The sequence below is a fragment of the Xenopus laevis genome, chromosome 5S (assembly GCF_017654675.1).
Source record: "Xenopus laevis strain J_2021 chromosome 5S, Xenopus_laevis_v10.1, whole genome shotgun sequence".
Classification (NCBI taxonomy): domain Eukaryota; kingdom Metazoa; phylum Chordata; class Amphibia; order Anura; family Pipidae; genus Xenopus; species Xenopus laevis.
Window position 1 is genome coordinate 35,179,636 of NC_054380.1, and position 21,726 is coordinate 35,201,361.

The window sequence follows — 21,726 nt, forward strand, 5'->3', positions numbered from 1 at the left end:
GACCATACCAGACATATTTGCCTGTGCACTTTGTTAATCAGAACTTTGTTTCACTCCGGTCAATAAAAGCAGCCAGATGTAAGGCATAAGGCAAGCAACCACCTCAATTTACATGAGACAAAAAATATGTGCTGTATATTTAAAGCTATGAATAACCCTAAATGCTCATTTTTTTATGCGAAGGCCTCTAGTCCCGAACAGCTAATTGTTGGATCGAATAGGATAAATGAGCAGATTGAATGTAAAAGGAAACATATTTCTTGTTTTTTGGTTAACAATTATTCTTTATTATATATAAACTGGAGGATTGTTAAAAACTATAATACGTTTTCATACAGAAAATAATCTTTGTTCTTCGGCATGGTGAAAAATCCCTCCATTTTTGATTTTATAAACTGAATCTTCCCTGTACTGAAGGAATATAGAACTAAACAAGGAATATATTTGCCACTTTCTAAGTGAATTTGGTCCATATTGATCTTCACAGTTAGTCACAGCTAGGTGGTAAAATAAAATTTAGTGCTCCCTCAAAAACAGACTTAATAAACATAACATTAATCATTGCAATGTATTTCATGGGACAAACACATACGATATCTTGCTCAATGCAAAAGTGCTATATATATTTTATAGAATACTAATCAAAGGCTAAATCAAGCTGGTAATTCCTGCACCTCCTGCAGAAGAGTTAAGCAGTGATGTAACTGTCTGCACTTTTATAGTTGCCTTTACAGGGCAATTGCATCTAGTTTAAATTCCTCAGTTATGTATCACTGCTCTATCTAAAAATGACATCAAGGGGCCCATTTACTTAGTTCGAGTGAAGGAATAGAATAAAAAATACTTCGAATTTAGAAGTATTTTTTTGGCTACTTCGACCATCGAATTGGCTACTTCGACTTTGAATCGAACGATTCAAACGAAAAATCATTTGACTATTCGACCATTCGATAGTCGAAGTACTGTCTCTTTAAAAAAACTTCGACCCCCTAGTTCGCCACCTAAAAGCTACCAAAGTCAATGTTAGCCTATGGGGAAGGTCCCCATAGGCTTAGCTATCTTTTTTTGGTCGAATAAAAATCGTTAAATCGATGGATGAAAATCCTTTGAATCAAATGAAGGATTTAACTTCGACAGTCGCATAGCGAGGGTTAATTAACCCTCGATATTCGACCATAAGTAAATTTGCCCCCAAGGGTATTATTTACTGAAACTAATTTTTTCTCATATTTTACATTAAAAACACTCGACCCAACTCCAATTCACAAATTTGGCTAATTTACTAATAATTAAACTTGAAAGAAATCGGATCAAATTCAGCAGGTTTTAGAAGGAGTATTTTTGGATTCTGACTTTTAGCAGCTTCAGGGCATAACACATCTCTAAATGTTTTTATTTTTATTATTTTAATAAATAATCCCCTAAAAGAGCATATTAGAAACAACTGGTAGTGAAAAGTGAATCCAACCAACTTTTACATAATCGACAATATAAATAATTTGTGTGATACTGAACAAAGGTGATTTAATTAATCAAATGTACCAATTACCTTGACTGGTTGCATGGTTTAGTTGCTGTGCTAAAGTGCTAAAAATTCTTCATTGTATGGTTGGGTACAGTTGCCCTTTACTAATGGTATGCTAAATACCATTTTGACATTTTGAGAACTTGTGCTTTTGTATTATTTTGAAAACCAAGTTCAGGGATACTAATACAAGCCACCAGTATCTCTGTCAACGAAAAAGACTTGATACATACAGTACAAAAATAGCATTCAACATATAGGTATTTCCTAGTTCATGTAATTTATTGTACAGTGTACTTTCCGTAAAAAATTTTGACATAATTGAAAGGCTTACGACCTATGAGTCCTACCCCCGTGGCCTTTTTTCTCTATAAGACTCTTTTACTGGTTTGGCCACAAGTTTTATTTTGGTTTTAATCCTAAGAAATCAAACTCAGCAAGGAGTTTCCTATCTGTCAGCCAAGCCAAAAATTTTATTTCTGTCAATCACATCCCTTCCCACACATTATTTACAAACGATATGGATCTGAGTTAACCTATATTTCATCTAAGGTGAAAGTAGTCTGGAGCACTCAGTGTCCCTTCTATTCTACAATGCAGACTATCTTAGACAGGATTTCCTCACACTACAGTCTCATTTATAAATATATACTCTGGCTGTGTGTTTTCATGAGAACTCCTTGTTTTTACTTGCCACTATTGTTTCCACATAATTAGTTTAGAGGCACCACCAGAACGACAGCAAAAAAGGAGTTTTAGTTTTTCAAACAAAACTGAAATTCAAAGCTGAGGAAATGGATAATTTGCACCTTTACGGCTATGCACACTTCATACGGTCAGCAAAATTCTTTCAAATGATAGTTCATAAAAATCGTATTTGAAAATAAAGCCATTAAAATTCTATATGTAAGCCTGAAATAGTCCAAGCCAAAAGTAGCGAGAAGTACTGTAAAAAAAACACCTGCTTAAAAGAAATAAATGATCTCACAGGCACACCGTTTGCTCCATGTTTAGCAACCCACACACCAAATGATACTACATCATAACAACATTTGAACAAAAGTGCAAGTTTAGTCTGAGTTAGAGGCTATTCAAATTTGGGGCATTCAATATTGTTTTCTCCAGATTCATGCACTGCATACAATCTTTGTGATTGCATTATATTCCGAAAACCTGTGACTGTGATAGGAAAACACTGTAAGTTACATGAGGGTGGGGGCTGTTTATAAATTTCTTAACACCAGATTCAATTCAGTGAGAAAAAGGTTTATCATGTGAAAAGTCATGGGTGGCGAGATTGAATTTGAAATGCAACTCAATTCAGAAAAAGTTAACTCATGGTTTATCACAGGAAAACTCTATTGAAATCTATTTGAGAAAAAAACTGGAACTGAATTCCTTACTGAACTGAATCTGGCCCTCTGTTTGTTTCCTTTGTCTAATTTTGCAAATGATTACACAGGCACATTAACATTTTAAACTCCTTTAAATTCAAATATACTTTAATTTCAATTGGGGGGTTATTTGATAAAAAAATTGAATATCTAAAACTCACACAAATTTTACCGACTCGAAAACTTTAATCGAATTCGACTAAACTCGAATCGAGTTTTTTCTCCAAAATAAACTTGAATGTCAGGAAGCCTACTAACATATCCTAATTGGTCCCTGGACGTCTCCCATTGACTTATATATGAACTCGGCAGGTTTAAGGTAGCGAATAGTCGAATTTGATTTCATAAAAGGGCCTGAGTATGATAAATCTCAAAATTTGAATTAAAATTCAATCGATCAAGTTTGGAGAATTGAAAATTCAATTTAGGAGTTTTGACCATAAAAAAATGTATATTTTCAATTTGACCCTTAATCTGCCGCCTAGAGTAGCCTAAGTTGTTAGAGTGCCCCTAGTTTTCAAAGAGAAACACACCATATTGATCCATATGGAAAATGGTAGGTAAGCAGTTTTAGCCACATTGGCTCAATTGTCGCTGTATTCATACACATTTCTGCAATGTATTTTCCTAAAGTGCCTCCTGTCTACAGTACCTCTGTGCTCAGCAGACAATAGAAGTATGACATAATGTTGGCTACTGTATATTATACTTCAAAATAAACAAAAGCCGTGGATAAAATGTAAAGCATGGTCTTGATAAGGCGCTGTCATAAGTTATGTTAGTGATGTCCTATACACCTATACACTCTCTTCTGGTTACAATAAGTTATATTTGTAGGCACCTAAAACACAGACACACATATCTGAGCATAGAAGTCTCAGTACTCACCATTATGCTGGACTAAAGCAATGTACACCACAAAGAAGAGTAGAATGTATTGCATTTTCCATTTCCAATGACTGCACCACAATCCACTTATCTGAAATATCCTGTTGAGAAAAAAGACAGATACATTAAATCTTCTTCTAAAATATGTTTTAAAGGGTGTTTATTTTCTGTGTATTCACCCCAAACTATAACCATATTGAGCCAAACTCACTTTAATCTCATGTTGCCACAAAATGACAATTACCATTATCTATGGCAATCATTCAGGACTCAATTAAAATCAAAATTTGTAATCTAGGTACTTTATGACTCAGGACCACAGTTATTTTCAAAATGACCTGTTCACACTGTACCATTCTCTGGTCCTTACTGAAGGCTTGCACACTTTTTCAATGGTTACACTGTTAATGTAATGAAAGACACAATGTTTGCTCCAGGTCTAGCAGCCCACAACAACCTATGAAATGTTTCCTCTAACAAATGTTACTATAAAAATGGAGCAAACTTTAGGGAGGTTTATATACCAACATAGATGCTATAACATTGGCAACCAATCCCCTTTGAAAACGGTGCTTAAAATTCTGTGTTTCTGGGTTGCGCTTTGGGATGCACATGTTTATTGGTAACACTAAGGGGCCCATTTACTTAGCTCGAGTGAAGGAATAGAGGAAAAATAGTTCGAATTTCAAATGGTTTTTTTGGCTACTTTGACCATCGAATGGGCTACTTCGACCTTCGACTACGACCTTCGACTTCGAATCAAACGATTCGAACTAAAAATCGTTATAGACTATTCGACCATTCAATAGTCGAAGTACTGTCTCTTTAGAAAATTCTTCGACCCTCTAGTTCGCCATCTAAAACCTACCGAGGACAATGTTAGCCTATGGGGAAGGTCCCCATAGGCTTCCTAACAATTTTCCTTTCAAAAGAATATCCTTCGATCGATGTATTAAAATCCTTCGAATCGTTCAATTCGATACTCGAAGTCGAAGGATTTAACTTCGACGGTCGAATATCGAGGGTTAATTAACCCTCGATATTCGACCCTAGGTAAATGTCACTAAAAGGGTAAATGTAACGTTTGTGTTGTATACTGACGTGTTATATAGTTAGGGTTCTACAGTAATTTTTACAGAAAAACCAAAGCAGTACATATATAACAATAAATCCCAAGTCCCATAAACACCAAAAACTAGCCTCAAAAATCGTACCCCATCCCTAAAAGTCTAGCAGTAAACCTGTAAGGTTTTACCCAGTACTAAAGAATACAAGTGGTGTACACCGAAGAGGAACACAGTTTAGTGTAAACAAAGGTGTCAGATCACTGTATATAAATAAGAATAAATCACAATGCAAGCAGTAGCATTTGGTATAAAGAAGTAGTTAACATTATCAGAAAAGGTGTTCTAATGAGACTAAAATAATTGATTTCTCTGTGTAATCAAAGCAATTTTCATTTTGGAACACTGTGCTATACATCCTACTGAGAAATACACATTTAGAGGATAAATAATTAGTACCCTGCATACATACATCTTTAATCAATGATATGCTGGGGTGGAATACAAACACTGGCTTTGTCAAGACAGAGTAGAGCAAGTAAGGAAATAAGTTTAGGCTAAACTATGGGCATATGAATTCATCCCTTGGAAAGTTGTTTTGCTTAGACTTAAGCTGGCCATAGACGAAAAGATCCGATGGTACGAATCGAGGATTTGTTTGGTCAATCGGACAGGTTAAAAGATTTCTGTTGGCTGCTGATAATATCTCTGCATGTATTGCAGATCGTACGATTTTCAGTGGGAGACTGTCACTACCTTTGGTCAGACATAACTTTTGTACAATTGCTGTCAGGGGCAGAACATCGGCTGATCTGTTCTTTTACTACTTTATTTGATCTGAATGGTTAGTGGCAGGTCGGAAGATGGGGAAGTCCGATCGTTCGAGGATTCCAAAGATCGGATCTTTGCATCTATGGCCAGCTTTAGAGGTATCTTGATGTGCTCTTCTCGCAGATGCATTGACAGATTGATCTATGATGGAAATTTTCATACTGCAACCAGACAAATTCCATGATGCTGTCTGGTCCCTCATAAACCCCTCATCCGCCATGTCTCTAGCCCATCCATCTTTGACAGATTGATTGAACTTTTTCTGAAGTCTTTCATTATTCTCCTGCCCTGGTAGCATATTCCTGAGATCGATACTGTTTGAACTGTAATGAGTATTTATCTTCAATATGTTTTTTTCCTAATGATTCCAGACTGCAATACAAAGGTTACAGTTAAAGATTGCTGGCTGGTAAGGCAAAGTAAGTTTATATAATTTCCCAGGGCCCTTAGTTTACCATTCCAGGTAGAATTTTTAGAAAATTTCTACCTGGATAATATGGTAAACGATGGGCCCTGGGATTGTATGCTAAAGCTTGAATGTGGAAAGACTGCATATTTATCAGTTTATTCCATTAAAGGCATGGTCATTTCACAAAATCTTCTATTCTTCTATCGTTGTGTCAATAGTGGAATGCATATGCTAGGCACAGTGATATGTTGTCTCAATGTACAGCTTATTAGCAACTCGAGGGAGTCTGCCATTCCTCTGCCTACTACGCACATGACCTTGCTCTCTTAGCCAATGAATGAGTCAATGTGAGAACAGTAAGCAAAGCTTTGCAATCACACACTGATCCTTTCACTGCTTGTTAACTTCTAATCTAACAGCTGATACATTTCTGTGCATATTAGCAACTGTTTGGGGTGCAATTTTAGAAGCCCTAAACTATTTGCACATTTTACGTCAAAAGAAAACAGTCGTATTTAATTTTTGTATGACAGTATACCTTTAAGATACAGTAGCTCTTGATTTGTCTTGAATTTAAGGTTAAAAAAAATGCAAATCAATTAAAGGTGGTAGTTCGCCATTTAAATTAACTCTTACACAATGAGACACTTTCCGATTGTCTTCTCTTTTTTTGTGGTTTTTGATCTATTTAGCTTTTTGTTCAGCAGCACTCCAGTTTAGGATTTTTAGCAGCTATCTGGTGGCTAGGGTCCAACTTACTCTAGTAATAAGGCAGCGGGTTGAATGAGAAACTGGAAGAGTAATTGGACGGGGACAGAAGTGAAAGGTAAGAAACGAAAAGTAACATTAACACAATTGTAGCCTTACAGAGCAATAGTTTTTTGGCTGCAGGGGTCAGTGAAGTGACAACAACACCAAAGATGGAAAGATGCACAATACAGAGACAAATAATTCATAAAAAAAAGAAAACTATTTGAAAAGTTACTAAGAAAGGGACAATATATAACTCAAAGTTAAACTACCCCTTTAATGAAGAAGTAGACTTCCTCTACTGTATTCTTATTTAAATGGGAGAATGAGCAGCTATCTGTAGATAAACTTTGTACAGATGTATTTAAATGTACTGTAAATACCTGTACATGCAGCTCATCACTCTACTGTAGATGACTGATTAGCATTATAGAGTGTAAAATTGTATTTCATTACCCAGTTAAATTGAATATTAAGGTATGAAGCAGGATTTTATATTTGGAGTTTATTCTCCTGACTGAAACACGACGATTCATACTAATCGTTTTATACTACCATAAATATTTTTCTCAAGGTTTGAATCCCTGCTTTCTTCAGAGTCGCGTTCTTCATGCAACAGTTCTGCCAAGTGCCAAAGAAGATTAAGTAGCTAATGTGCCGTTCTATCATAGGATTGGCACCCGTTCTTGTGACGCAAGAGATAATAGATTCTCTGAGAGCAAACAGTGCTTTCTATTCACTTATATGGCAAAGCCAAAACTGCAAGTTGTTCATGAAAGGAGTCATACATCTAAGGTCTCCAGTTGTGGTGCCAAATAGACTGACAGCTGTGTATGTTATGCTAATCACAAATCACTGTGTGTTATTTTAATGTAGTATTTCAGGTTTTGAGCATCTTCCCCAAAGTCAACAGGTAGCGGTCGTTAGCAGTGCCAAACTTATTGCTTAAACCAAATTGTATAATACATATAAAGATGCAACTTCCGCCACAGCCCAGTGTTACCTAACAAGATATAATATAAATAGGAATGGAATTATAAAGTACAGGACAGTAATACAAATCCTGTAACAGATGTGTCTTCTGGACCACTGTTTAATTAAGATGATTTGATTAATACTCTTATGTCACTGAGTCTTTACAAAAATTGTTCGGTATAAAAATTATTTTTTTTTTATAATAAATAGATAGGCTGTGTGTAGTGATGGGTATATAAATTCGCCTGGCACAATTTGTGGCGAATTTCCATGTTTCGCTGCCGGCGAATAAATTTGCCAGCGAAATTCAAAGTTTTTTTGGGCGCGCATCCGAAAAGTTGCTCACGTCAAAATTGGCACGCGTCAACACTATTCAGTGCCCATTGACTTTAACGCCAGCATCAGCTTGGACGCAGGCGTTAATTTCCGATTTTTCGTGACAATGTCCGATTTTCACGATTTTTACGTGAAAATTACCGATTTGTAAGATTTTTCCATGAAAATGTCCGAATTTAACATTTTGTTCGTGAAACTTTCCGATTTCACGATTTTCCCGCAAATTTTTGGCCATTTTGCGAATTTTTCGGCGAAACTGGAGAAATTCGTTCATCACTAGCTGTGTGATATAAAAAAAATTCTAACATAGTTAGTTAGCCAGAAATGTAATGTAAAAAGGTTTGAGTGACTAAATGTGTAACATAATAGCCAGAACACTACTTCCTGCTTTGCAGCTGTCATGGTTTGCCCTGATTGGTTACTAGGCAGAAACCAATCAGTGACTTGAGGGGGGGGTACATGGGTCATACATGTTACTTTTGAATCTGAGCTGAATGCTAAAGATCAATTGCAAACTCACTGAACAGTTATATCCCATGTGGCCCCCCTTCAAGTCGCTGACTAACTCAGAGTTAGAGAGCTGCAAAGCAGGAAGTAGTGTTCTGTTATGTTAGACATCCAGTCACTCCAGCTTTGATACATTACATTTTTGGCTAACTAACTATATTAGAAACATTTTTTATTTTGCACAGCCTGTTTTTATTTTCACACCGAAATTTTCCTTTAAGAGCAAAACTTTGCTATAACATATACAAATGAAAAGCTATTTATAGTAGTAGCATAATAAGTTATGTTGAAAAAAGACAGTTTGACCTTTGAACTCTATTTTAACCTGCCTAACTGCTATCTGATACAGAGGAAGGCAAAAGAGTAAAATAAATGTTGTTTTAATTAATGAGTGAATTGGATAACATAATAAAAAATGTACACAAAGAACAATATTAATTTCAATAAGAAAAATGAAATTGGCATGCATTCCTCCATGGACAGCAGATTAATATGGCATTCTGACCAAGGAACGGCTATGGAACAGCCACTGGCAACATATCATTTTGCATTATATAAAGAGTGTGGCATTCTGTATGCCTGCCTGCAAGTACTGTGAATAAACATATTTTATGCAGACAACAAAATGCTAGAATTGTGTTAGAAATAAAGATGGGGCAAATTCACTAAAGCGCGTAAATTCACTAGCGAAGTGGACCTACTCTAGCGCTACTTCGCACCCTTACACCAGGCGAAGTTGCGATATGGCGAACTAGGCTAATTCACTAACTTGCGGATTTTCATGAACGTTAACTCTTGCGCCAGACTTGCCTTCGCCAACTGAGACCAGGCGAAGTGCAATAGAGTAGATAGGGCTTGCTTCAAAAAAAGTTGAAATTTTTTCTAAGTCCCAAAAAACGTTGGCGTCTTTTCCTTTTTTAAAGGAGAAGGAAAGGCTAAAATTATTTAAGCTTTATCAGAAAGGTCTATATAAATACACCAGTAAACCCTCAAAGTAATGCTGCTCTGAGTCCTCTGTCAAAAGAAACACAGCATTTCTTTCCTTTTATTGTGTACACATGGGCTTCTGTATCAGACTTCCTGTTTTCAGCATAAACTTCCAGGGCAGGGCTTGAGCATGCTCAGTTTACTCCTCTCCCCCTCCCTCCTCCAATCCCTGTTGTAATCTGAGCTCAGAGCTGTAAGTGAGCAGGGAGAGACTCAGGCAGGAAGTGATGTCACACCAAGCTTATATGGCAGCTTCTATCCTAAACAAACAGAGACAGTGTCTAGAGCTGGTAACTCAGGTATGGTAAAGCATTCTGCAGAATAAATATTGCGTTCTATCTTGCACTATTGTGGCTAATCTGTTGGCAATAAACTGTCTTGGAGTTTTCCTTCTCCTTTAAGGGTGAAAGGCTGAAAAAGATCGTACTTTTTTTGGGGGTACCCTCCTTCCCCCCTACATTTCCTAACATATGGCACCTAAACTATACAGTGGGCACATGAGTAGGGCAAAATAACAACTCTATTTTATTTTATGAAGCTTTCCCAGCTTGTGTAGTGTATTCCTGTATGCAAATTAGGCATCACTAGCGTAACTTCGCTTTGCTTGACGAATTAACGCTAGTGAAACTTCGCTACCGTTCGCCTCCCTGAGTGCAACTTCGCATTTTAATGAATTTGCGTAGCGCTGGCAAAACTACGCCTGGTGAAGTGCGGCGGAGTGTGGCGAAGCTGTCACTGGCGCAACTTCGGATCTTAGTGAATTTGCCCGATAATAGGTCAATTATTCAAAAAACAGTTCTTCTGCCCCGAAAGTTGATGGCAGAATTGGTAAGGCTAGAAAAGGCTGGTTAAGGAAAAGCAAACCAAAACACCTGAACTTTTAAGAAAAGCGATGTGACGATGTGATTACAGGATGCAGCATCCGATTTATCAGATTGTAGTGATCAGCAAAATTATACCTTAATAAAGCCTTCCCAGTAAATTCTAACTGGATGATACAAAGAAGATTTTTATGAATACTGTGATTCCTCCCTTCTCCTTCCCTGCCTGATTAACTCACTATGCGCAGCAGGAACGTATCAACTTATGGCAAAAGCCACAAAATCTGGCCAATGAGAATGAAGCACATGTAACAAAAACATCAGTTCCAGATGCCAAATTTGAACCACCTGACAGGACTTGAGTTAACAAAAAGCCCACCATGTTCGCTAACCAAATACAATACAGCACCAGGGCGAAACCTTACAGCACACATTCTGGGCAAAATCCTAGTGACTGTACTGTCAAATCATTGGTTTGTTAATCATGTATTTACTTAGTTACTACTAATCTGACGGTATTACTGTATAATTAACCCAATTCAGTGAGTCAGTTAATAAGAATGCAAATTCATGGGAAACGGACTAATGGTATGTGCGTATAACAGACAACAATAGCCCTGCCTAATAAAGGCTTTAATTAGATTTAGGGCACAGAGCTGATTTATTCATAAGATGACAAACCCCCTAACTTACTACAGTCCCCTCACTTACTCTTTACTTTTACCTCCAGGTCTCTGTCTGCACCTATTAAGACAGCGATTGGTTATGGGTCCCAAAAGGTACATGTGTTGATACAGGATCATAAATTCAAGATGACCCAACAACCCTCAAAGGCATATGCCCTAAACTGACATTGTGAGCGTTTACCGTTTGATAGATTTAATTTCTACAGATATTTATATTTTGAATTATAGGTATGGGACCCATTTTTATCATTTTATCCAGAATATTCCGAATTATGGGACGCTTATCTCTCATAAACTTCCTTTTAATTAAATAATTAAAATTTTGAAAAATGCTTTTCTTTTTTCTCTGCAGTACAGTTATGAGACCTGGTATCTAGAATGCTTGGGACCTTAGGGTTTCCAGATAACAGATCTTTCCGTAATTTGGATCTTACTAGAAAATCATGTAAACATTAAAAAAGCCCAATAGGATAGCTCTGCTTCCCATAAGGATTAATTATATCTTAGTGTGGATCATGTACAAGGTAATGTTTTATTCTTACAGAGACAAAGGAAATCGTTTTAAAAAAACTTGGATTATTTGGATAAAATGAAGTCTATGGGAGACTATCGGATCTTTCTGGATAATGCATACCTCCCAACATTTTTGAAATAAAAAGAGGGACAAAAAAAGTTGGAGCTTGTAGCGCAGTGAAATGTTTTGACCCTGCCCGTTTTTGTGGTCACGCCCCCTAATTACCATGTTCATTTTACAAAATTTGGCAGATTATGAAAGTTTGAAAATATTTCTGTAGTTTTTTTAAAGTTAGTACAGTTGATGAATTGCCCTTTAAGCTGTAAGTCTAACTTTTCCCAAGGGACCTCCTTATCTAAATTGTTACAATAACTTATTTGCTTATCTCAAAATTGTTCTGGGCTCTCTGCCATAATCCAATTAAGTTAAAAACTTTGTATCTTTTTCTGGCTGTTCAGTGCAGAGAAAGTCAGGACTTTTCAGTACAAATGCCAGACTGTGGGTTGAGCTGTCAAAAGTGTGACTGTCCCGCTGAAAACGGGACAGTTGGGAGGTATGATAATGAGTTTCCGGATAATGGATCCCATACCTGTAATAAAACAGTGCCTTGTACTTGAACCCAACTAAGTAGATTTAAGGTATGTTACATAGTTACATAGTTAACTTGGGTTGAAAAAAGACAAAGTCCATCAAGTTCCACCCCTCCAAATGAAAACCCAGCATCCATACATACATCCCTCCCTACTTTTAATTAAATTCTATATACCCATATCTATACTAACTATAGAGCTTAGTATCACAATAGCCTTTGATATTATGTCTGTCCAAAAAATCATCCAAGCCATTCTTAAAGGCATTAACTGAATCAGCATCACAACATCACCCGGCAGTGCATTCCATAACCTCACTGTCCTGACTGTGAAGAACCACCTACGTTGCTTCAAATGAAAGTTCTTTTCTTCTAGTCTAAAGGGGTGGCCTCTGGTACGGTGATCCTCTTTATGGGTAAAAAGGTCCCCTGCCATTTGTCTATAATGTCCTCTAATGTACTTGTAAAGTGTAATCATGTCCCCTCGCAAGCGGCTTTTTTCCAGAGAAAACAACCCCAACCTTGACAGTCTACCCTCATAATTTAAGTCTTCCGTCCCTCTAACCAATTTAGTTGCACATCTCTGCACTCTCTCAAGCTCATTTATATCCCTCTTAAGGACTGGAGTCCAAAACTGCACTGCATACTCCAGATGAGGCCTTACCAGGGACCTATAAAGAGGCATAATTATGTTTTCATCCCTTGAGTTAATGCCCTTTTTTATGCAAGACAGAACTTTATTTGCTTTAGTAGCCACAGAATGACACTGCCCAGAATTAGACAACGTGTTATCTACAAAGACCCCTAGATCCTTCTCATTTAAGGAAACTCCCAACACACTGCCATTTAGTGTATAACTTGCATTTATATTATTTTTGCCAAAGTGCATAACCTTGCATTTATCAACATTGAACCTCATTTTCCAGTTTGCTGCCCAGTTTTCCAATGTAGACAAATCACTCTGCAAAGTGGCAGCATCCTGCATGGAACCTATAGCTCTGCATAATTTAGTATCATCTGCAAAAATAGAAACAGTACTTTCAATTCCCACCTCCAGGTCATTAATAAACAAGTTGATAAGCAAGCGAAGATCCAAATTATGGAAAGATCCTAGCAACCATGCATTGATTTGAATTAGGAATGCACCGAATACAGGATTTGGTTACGTATTCTGCCAGGATTCTGCCTTTTTCAGCAGGATTCGGATTTGGCAGAATCCATGTGCCTGGTCGAACCGAATATGAATCCTTAAAAGATTGGAATATGAATAGAAGATCGACTGAATAGAAAGATGAGTAATCAAAAGTAGCAATAAATGTGTAGCCTTACAGAGCATTAGTCAGAAGCAACAGGCAAATAATTCAAAAACTATACAAAATAAACAATGAAGACCTTAGAAATTTGCTTAGAATTGGCCATTCTATAACATACTAAAAGTTAACATGAAGGTGAACCATCCCTTTAAATGGGAAATGCCTGCTTGTGCCCGTATAGGTGTTTTTCAGCCTGAAAATACGCAAATGAGTTAAACTTGCTCCACTAATGTTGTGGAAATTAAGTGTTGCTTTCAATATTTTTTATTAGTCAACTAATATGTCTTTAATTGTATATTTTATATACTATTGTTCGCTCAATAGTGATGCACTAATTGATCTTTACACTGCCTTAACTTACGGTAGTTAGAAAATCAGTCTAGCAGCACCAGGGGGGTCTTAAGTTTGATTCTGAACTAGGTACAATCCGCATGTTCTCACCATGTGCATGTGCTTCCCACCTGGACAGGCAGTACCTGTCACATTGTTTTGGTGCCAAGTTCAGGTAAGATAATGTTGCAATCAGGGCATATTTTAACAGAGGAATGCAGGCTGTCAAAAAAATAAAAAATACACTAAGCAAATGTTGTCATATAGGTTTGAGTTCCCAATATCAACTGTACATTTTGCTAATAAGGCTGGAAAATATTATATTTGGCAAGTGTGGGCAAAATGAAAGGGAAAGTGCAACAAAATTATATTTTTCAGACAGAATTTGATTGCTGATATAACAGATTAAAGTCAGTAAGGCTTACTGATCACTAGGCATTCTGATTGCTCACTGAGCTGATTACTTGCATTTTGTTGATAGAACTTTTCATCAATGGTCACTTGCCATTATAAGCCTAAGATACTGTATCAGAAGGTATTGCCCATGGGAGAGATAATCGTCTCCATATGTGCCATCTGTGTTTCCTGGCAGTAATTGAAGCCATGTGTTAGATACACACTACGGTTACTACTGGATCCACAATAATTACCTGGATTATTTCAACACTCTGCCATATGCCTATGGGGTTAGTTCTTGAAGATTTTTTTCCATTGCAAATAAAATAGATTATGAAAAGTGATGGGCGAATAAATTCATCAGGCACGAATTTGCGCGTTTTGCTGCTGGCGAATACATTTGAGAAACTGCTGCGAAAATTCGCCAGTGAAACATCCACCGTGTCAAAAAAATTTGGGCGTGCGCATAAAAATTGTCATGCATCAAAACTATTCGGACACCCATTGACTTTAATATGCATTTGGACAAAATAGGTGCGCATACAAAAACTGTCACTGGCGTCGACATTGACGTGTGTCACAATAATTTTGACGCCCATTGACTTCAATGTGTTTCACAAATTTTTCGCCATTTCGCAGGAAATTCGCTAATTTTTCAGCGAAACAGGACAATTTCACCCATCACTAGACTGCAGTGTAAAATGCATGTGAATGCTCAGCTCAGCACATAGACCCTAACTTTTACTGAGGTCTCAGCAAGTACATGGTTTGGTTATACTCTTGGTATACTTTTCAACAGCAGAAACTGGGCATCTTATTAAATAGAAGGAAGAAATTATAGTGCAAATATAGGTAACAATACTGCAAATTAACTGGTTTTAGTCTGCTACACAAGTAATCAGGAGAGAATGATCATCTTTTAGTAGGTTAATTATCCCAAAATCAATTGACAAATCAACACTGGAATGGCTCAAGCATCACCCAACAATCACAAAAACCCTAGAGCAAATACGCCTAAAGGAATGAGAAAAAACTCTTTCAAAAAACAGTGTGCAAGGCTGGTACATACTTGAAGCTAAAGTTTGTACTGTATTGATCAACAGCCTTAAACATGCTTGCTGTCACAATAAACACTAGGCAGTGTTAATTATATTGTGTAAATCAAACGCTAAACATCCCAATTAAATCTATTTTAATAACTGGATCAAACAACAAAATGAGGAAAAGGGGTGAATTCATCATACCACCTAGAGCACATTCACTGCACTGTGATTGTTTAGCATTATCTTGCTTTGCCAGAACTATTGCCAGATCACAGTGCAGCGCCCCCATTACACAGCATACATGTGTAAAGAAGAAAGGCAGCTGGAATCATAAAAATGGCAAGTAGTGGGCCAACATAAGGGTGGATGGAGGGGAAAATGACTGTTATATGCCACTGTCACTGTCCTGGCAGTACACTTTTTTCATAAATGATTTTACGTTAAAGCAAAGCCCTTGACTGCACTTCATATTTATCAAAGGATCCAACCCAAGTAGTCAGACTTCTCTCATCTTTATCAAAAGGAGAACAGTGCCTTACTTTATAGGGATTTTTGCCAGTTTTGATTCTCCATCTTCAAGCTGATTCCTTGCATGTGTTTTATTACAGGAGAGCGACACAGCAAGTAAACACCTGCTTACCCCAGCTTAATAAATGAATAAAAGTCATATAGCTTTCCCCCACTAAACCATGAGGTTTTCATGGAATCCCTCACTTCTTCTGCCCCATGTTAAGTAGGACTTGGGTTATACAGATTCCCTCAGGTTGTGCAACCCCCCCAGCCACATTTTCCGAGTGAAAGTAGTCTGACATGTTGTTTTACATAACTCCCTTACTGATTTTCCACTCACCACAGGAATAGAGAAGAGACCTCTCCCTCTCTCTCTCTCCTCAGTGACATCGCTAAACGAGCGGATCTTTACCCGATATACCATTAACGAGCATGGCTATATCGGGGGTAATCTGAACGTTCTGGCCGAACAATCTGATTACGATGTGAAATGGGCTCCGGCGGGATTGGTCGGGTCAAAATCAAACATGTCCGGTTGACCAAACGACTGATTTCCGCCGGACGAAAGATGTCGGCACTGTCCACACACGATCCGAAAATCGTACGAATCCTTGATTCGTACGATAGGATCTGTGCGTCTATGGCCAGCTTTATACAGGGGGTCAGCGCAACTGAATTGCTGGGTCTTGCCTTGGTTTTCAAGGACACGCACCATTTCTGCACTTTTGCAAATCCTCCTCCCTTCTCTGGTCCCTGCCTCAGGGGTATTTGCTTAGTGGGAAAACCTGTGGTAAATAAAGAGCAAGGGAAAACGCAGCAGGATTTATCGTGGAACCAGTGCCACCGATGCTAACGTGCTATTTATATATATATATAGAAAGAAAGCTGTTTCAGAATTGGTTTAGTCTGAATAAATTTGTATCATGGACCTAAAGCTGATCTGATCCCATAAATGTAAAATAATGGCGGCAGAGCAGGAAAGTAGCCAAAGTGGCAGTAAATAATGGTCTGACAGAAAGCAGAAAACTCATCTGTAGCAGCCCTGGTGCACTGTGGGTATCAGACAAGAGAAATAAATAGTATTGCACATTTGCACAGGTTAAGGGAAGGTATGAGGAGGATATAGAAGAAGCTTGTTCCAATGTCCACATTCCTTTCTCTGATTCCAAAGGTTTATTCTGATTTTTCTTCACTTTTTTGCGCCTGTAAAACTCTATACGACCCCCCCCCCCCTCACCGACCCCCTATTCTCCAGTTCTTGTACTTACATGTTGTCATTCCAGTGCGCGCCTCATTTACTCCGCAACATTGGGCACATTCTCCTGTCTAGGGTGAAAACCCCGCAGCTTGCGCTTTAATCCGATGGATGAAGTTGGCCGATGTATCCAGCCGCCCACGTGGCCGGTTGTAGAAATAGATCCTTGGGGTGACGGATTGTCCACAGAAGAGCAGCTAAGTGCCCGTTGCCTCTGCGCCAGGTAATGGCCTCAGTGTCAGTCACTCCTTGTTCCAGGCTGAACTTCACTTTCACATGTGACTCACAACCTGCTCCTGTCAAGGCTGAGATCAGGGCGCTGCTGTGAGACACATAACTGAGCTCTGCTCCCTGAGCGACTCTTTCTTTCTCTGGGTCCCAACGCTGCTTAATGCCCTGCCCTGAACCAATCAGACGCTCCTCTGACTCTCAGACACTTTGTTATCATAAGAGAGCGAGGCAGGTTCATTCCAGCGCAGCCTGTGACAGTTCCCTCGCCCCTTACCTTTCAGCAAATGAACTTTCTGCCATTTCACCTCAGTGTCCTCAAGCTTATTTACCTGCCCTTTCCATTCACACCACTTCCACTTCCCCCCTATAGAACACAATAAGTTCTGACCCCTGAGTTCCTCTCACTACTTGTGACAGCTGGGACTGTGTCCTGCCTAATGCACAGCCGCTGCCTCCCTCTCTCTCTGCCTCCCGGGGCTCGGCTGAAACTTTCCCTAGCGCTGCTGCAGCCGTGCCCCACCCTGCCCTGTAACCCCTGCATCACACACAGGGGAAAAACTGAAATCATTGCCTCCCATCTGTCTGGTTTCGCAGGCAAAAGCAACAGCTACTTATTTAGAGGTGTTCACTCTCCAACTCCTTTTTTACCTCTCCATAAACAGTTATTTAACTCAAGTGTCTAATAAAGTTCTGCTCAATTTAAAAATCAGTTTTGTGAGTTTTATTTATATCCATCCCAATGGACAATGCGCAAGTTGGGCCAATTATTGCACATTCACTTACATTTCTCTAAAAGGGCTTGTTTAAATGTAACTTTCAGGGGGTCATTTACTAAAGTCCGAAAATTTCTCTTTCGACCAAACTCCCATCCACGTTTTTACTTAATTAAGCAATAAATGAATTTGAAAAATGCTGTGGGAATAGACACAATAAAATTGTAAAAAAAAAAAAATCTGAATCATACAATTTTTTTCAGATATGACATCTGACATTTTTCGGATTATAGCCCGAAAACCACAAATTCTTCCGATTACTATACGAAACCCAGTACCAGGGGCGATCCTGGCCAATTTGCCGCCTGAGGTGGCCTTCCTTTTGCCGCCCCCTCCCCACAACTAGGGTTGCCACCTTTTCCTAAAATTTTTACCGGCTGGTGGGGGCAGAAACAAAAGGGGGTGGGCCATGATGTAAACAGGGGGTGGACATTAGTGATGTGCGGGTCGAGAATTTCTGGACCCTCACCCAACCCTAACCCGTCCGCTCCCTACCCGCATCTGACCTGGGCCCGCTGCTCCCCTTTATTTATAGACCCGTGCCCGCCCCACAGTGACATCACAAAAGGGGCGGGGCAGGCGGAAGTCTATCAATTCCGGCGCCGGAAGCCGGCAGTACTAGGTCAAGGCCGGGGAGAGCAGGAGAAGCGCTCGACCAGCACCCGCCCGCGACCCACACATTTTGTCCAGAGGTCGGCCAGAACCCGCCCGACCTGCGGGTCCCGCGGGCCTCGGGTTGGCCCGCACATCACTAGTTGACATGACTTAAAAGGGGCGGAGCCATGTACTGTGCCACAAAATGTTACGCTCACTGTAGTGGAGATAAGAGAACCAGCACAGTTTAATCCATGTTGTCACATTTGTTAATACGTATATATTACAATACCCAACATATTGTCATTTTTGACCAATGGCCCTTTTCAAATATCTTATTCGACATATTGATGTCACAGTTATAATGTATGTAGCTCTTGACTTGTTTGAGTTGGGGGTTACTTACATCTCTTCAATGACTTTAAAAGTTTTTTGTGTCCCAGCTACCCTTAGTTATGGTCAACTATATCTGCCCTACTTTGCAGAGGAACAGAGGTAAATAGAGTAATCACTGTGTATTAGTGAGAGATTGCCAATAATAGGAGAATTCCTACAGACTCTGAGGTTAACTGTTCCGAAAGCAAAGAGGCACAAGGGTAACATCTGATTAACAAAGGCTCTATTTGCCAGAATGCTAACTAGAAAATAAGTTAAGCCCACAGTCTGTGGCTGTGGTTGTAGTTGCTAGAATTCACAGAATTTAGAATACCTTGTTTTATAGGTACACATTTTAAAACTGGTTGAAAGCTTTTCTGGACTAAACCATGTGTTTGCAGCTAACGTTATTAGAGATCATGAGAGATTGATGTCATGAGCTATTGAATCATGGCCAGTATCAGTGATCTGAAATGATTTTAAAGCATTTATGAGTTATCTCATGCCCTTTCATCTGTATATTTCCCAAAAGCCAGAAACAGTTAACTCTATGTACTCTTACAACTCTGGCCACTTCTGCAGTAAATTGCTTTCCTTTTTCTATTTGTATATACATATTCATGTCCAATACGATGCTCAGATTTCAGCGACTGACCTCAATATCACAGGTTTGGTCCATAGCTAGGCAATATTTGACCAGCAATCTAGTTAAAGGGAGTTATTTATCAAGGTCCAAATATCCTAACCTCAAATAATTTGTGGTTTTCAGATGAAAAAAACAAAACAAAACATTTTTGGAGATTTATTAATAGGTATGCACTGAATCCAGGATTCGGTTCGGGATTCGGCCTTTTTCAGCAGGATTCGGATTCGTCCAAATCCTTCTGCCCAGCAGAACCAAAGCCGAATCCTAAATTAGGAATGGGGAGGGAAATTGTGTGACTTTTCATCACAAAACAAGGAAGTAAAATTTTTTCCCCTTCCCATCCCTAATTGCATATGCGGTATTCGGCTGAATCTTTCTCAAAGGATTCGAGGGTTCGGCTGAATACTCAGAATCCGAAACCCCAACATCTAAAAGCTCTCGAGGTCCTGTATAAGTCAATGGGGAAGGTCCCAGTGTCTGCTCTGATGTCCTTCCCGATATCCGATGAGTTTGCAGTTTCTGTGCAAAACAGTCAGAAAACTACAATTTTTTCGTAGATTTCATTGTTTTTTGCGCAGAAACCACAAACAATTCAGAGTTTTCGGGAAAGCTCTGAAGTTTGACCGACCCTATTTTTTCGGGCTTTTTTCTTCATAAATTAAGGTCTATTCGGGCAATCGGAGTTGCTCGGATTTCTAACTTAGATAAATAACCCCCAAAGTGTTTAGAATTAGCTTTGCTATATATCTGTAACCTCCCAGGATGTAATATTTACACATACCCTGCATTATTTAGAGAAAGTGCAAAATGCCAATATGTGCAAAATTGTGGGCATATAGATGCTATTCACAAAAGTGCTTGTGCTTACAGCAGTTAGTACCTGGCACCAATAATAACCTTGCTTTGATGAAACGCGTGCAAGGTGTAAAGCACAGAGCAGACAAACTCTGTGCCCTGTACTTGTAATAAATATAACCCCAAAAATAACATTTTGCCTACTGAAAGAGATTACTAACTAAGTCTAAGTAACTTTCCAATATATGTTAACGACATCAGCCGCTTTAAAGTTTTATACAGAATCTGTCACTTTATATTTTCAGCTGTGATGGTTGTGACTTTTGAAACAATGTAGCAGCTTACTAACAGACCTGTAAAGAATTATGATAGGCTGCCTTTTGCTACGTTGTTTCAAGAACCAGCAGTGCAGAAAGGGATACACAAATACTGCCTTCAGTTACAATGACACTACAGCATTCCCACTCACATTGTTATAAAAAGCATTGAGGCAACTTGTTGTGATTTACCAATATGATACACAGTACTTTGCAGCTGTCTGCTAAACATCTGGGAAAGAACATTGAATTATGGGTAAAACAGATGCATTTGGCAGCTTGCAAATGCTCTTAAATGCAGTTAAGTACTTAATTTACATGCAAATTGTCCACTTGAAAGAATACCAATGGTAGGTTTTGTTTATCTAGTTTATAAATGCAATGACCCTGAAGCACTGTCCTACCCTACCTACCTACATAAAGGCTAAATAAACCTTTTTTTGTGCTGCAAGCTTCTTTTTATTGTATATAACTTATGCTGGCACCCAGGTAGTAGAGTCAACAGAGTGCACCATTGCTTGCTATATACCTACATAAAAGGATACCATTGTCACATATCTATCACCTATTTTGATAATTGATCCTATTGTTGTTGTGTCACTCGAGAGGTAATAGGGGTCATATATTTAAGACAATTTGCAATTAGTTCATTTTTATTATTTGTAGTTTCCGAATTATTTAGCTTTATATTCTGCAGCTCTCCTGTTTGCAGTTTCAGCAATTTCAGTCCAAATTACCCTGGTAACCATACATTGTTTCAAATAAGAGACTGGAATATGAATAGGAGAGGGCCTGAATAGAAAGAGAAGTATTAAAAAGTAATAATAAAAATAAATGTGTAGCCTTACAGAACATTTGTTTTTTATATGGGG

The 21,726-nt window shown here is 38.5% G+C and overlaps 1 protein-coding gene across 6 annotated transcripts in view; it reads right to left on the bottom strand.

The window, feature by feature from the left end:
• Window positions 1–17,913, bottom strand: part of LOC108717815 (adhesion G-protein coupled receptor G6) — a 104,913-nt gene extending 87,000 nt beyond the window's left edge. For 2 of the 6 annotated variants that reach the window (XM_041564405.1, XM_041564404.1), the window contains exons 1-2: window positions 17,137–17,912; window positions 3,808–3,908 (exon numbers count right to left, since the gene is read on the bottom strand). In XM_041564405.1, coding sequence (XP_041420339.1) covers window positions 3,808–3,908; window positions 17,137–17,138 — 103 coding nt within the window. In that variant the 5' untranslated portion in view covers window positions 17,139–17,912. Of the gene's footprint in view, window positions 1–3,807; window positions 3,909–17,136 lie in introns of all 6 variants that reach the window. The other 4 variants (XM_018265175.2, XM_018265174.2, XM_018265176.2 and 1 more) reach the window with 3 other exon arrangements.
• Between the last annotated feature and the right edge of the window lie 3,813 nt (window positions 17,914–21,726).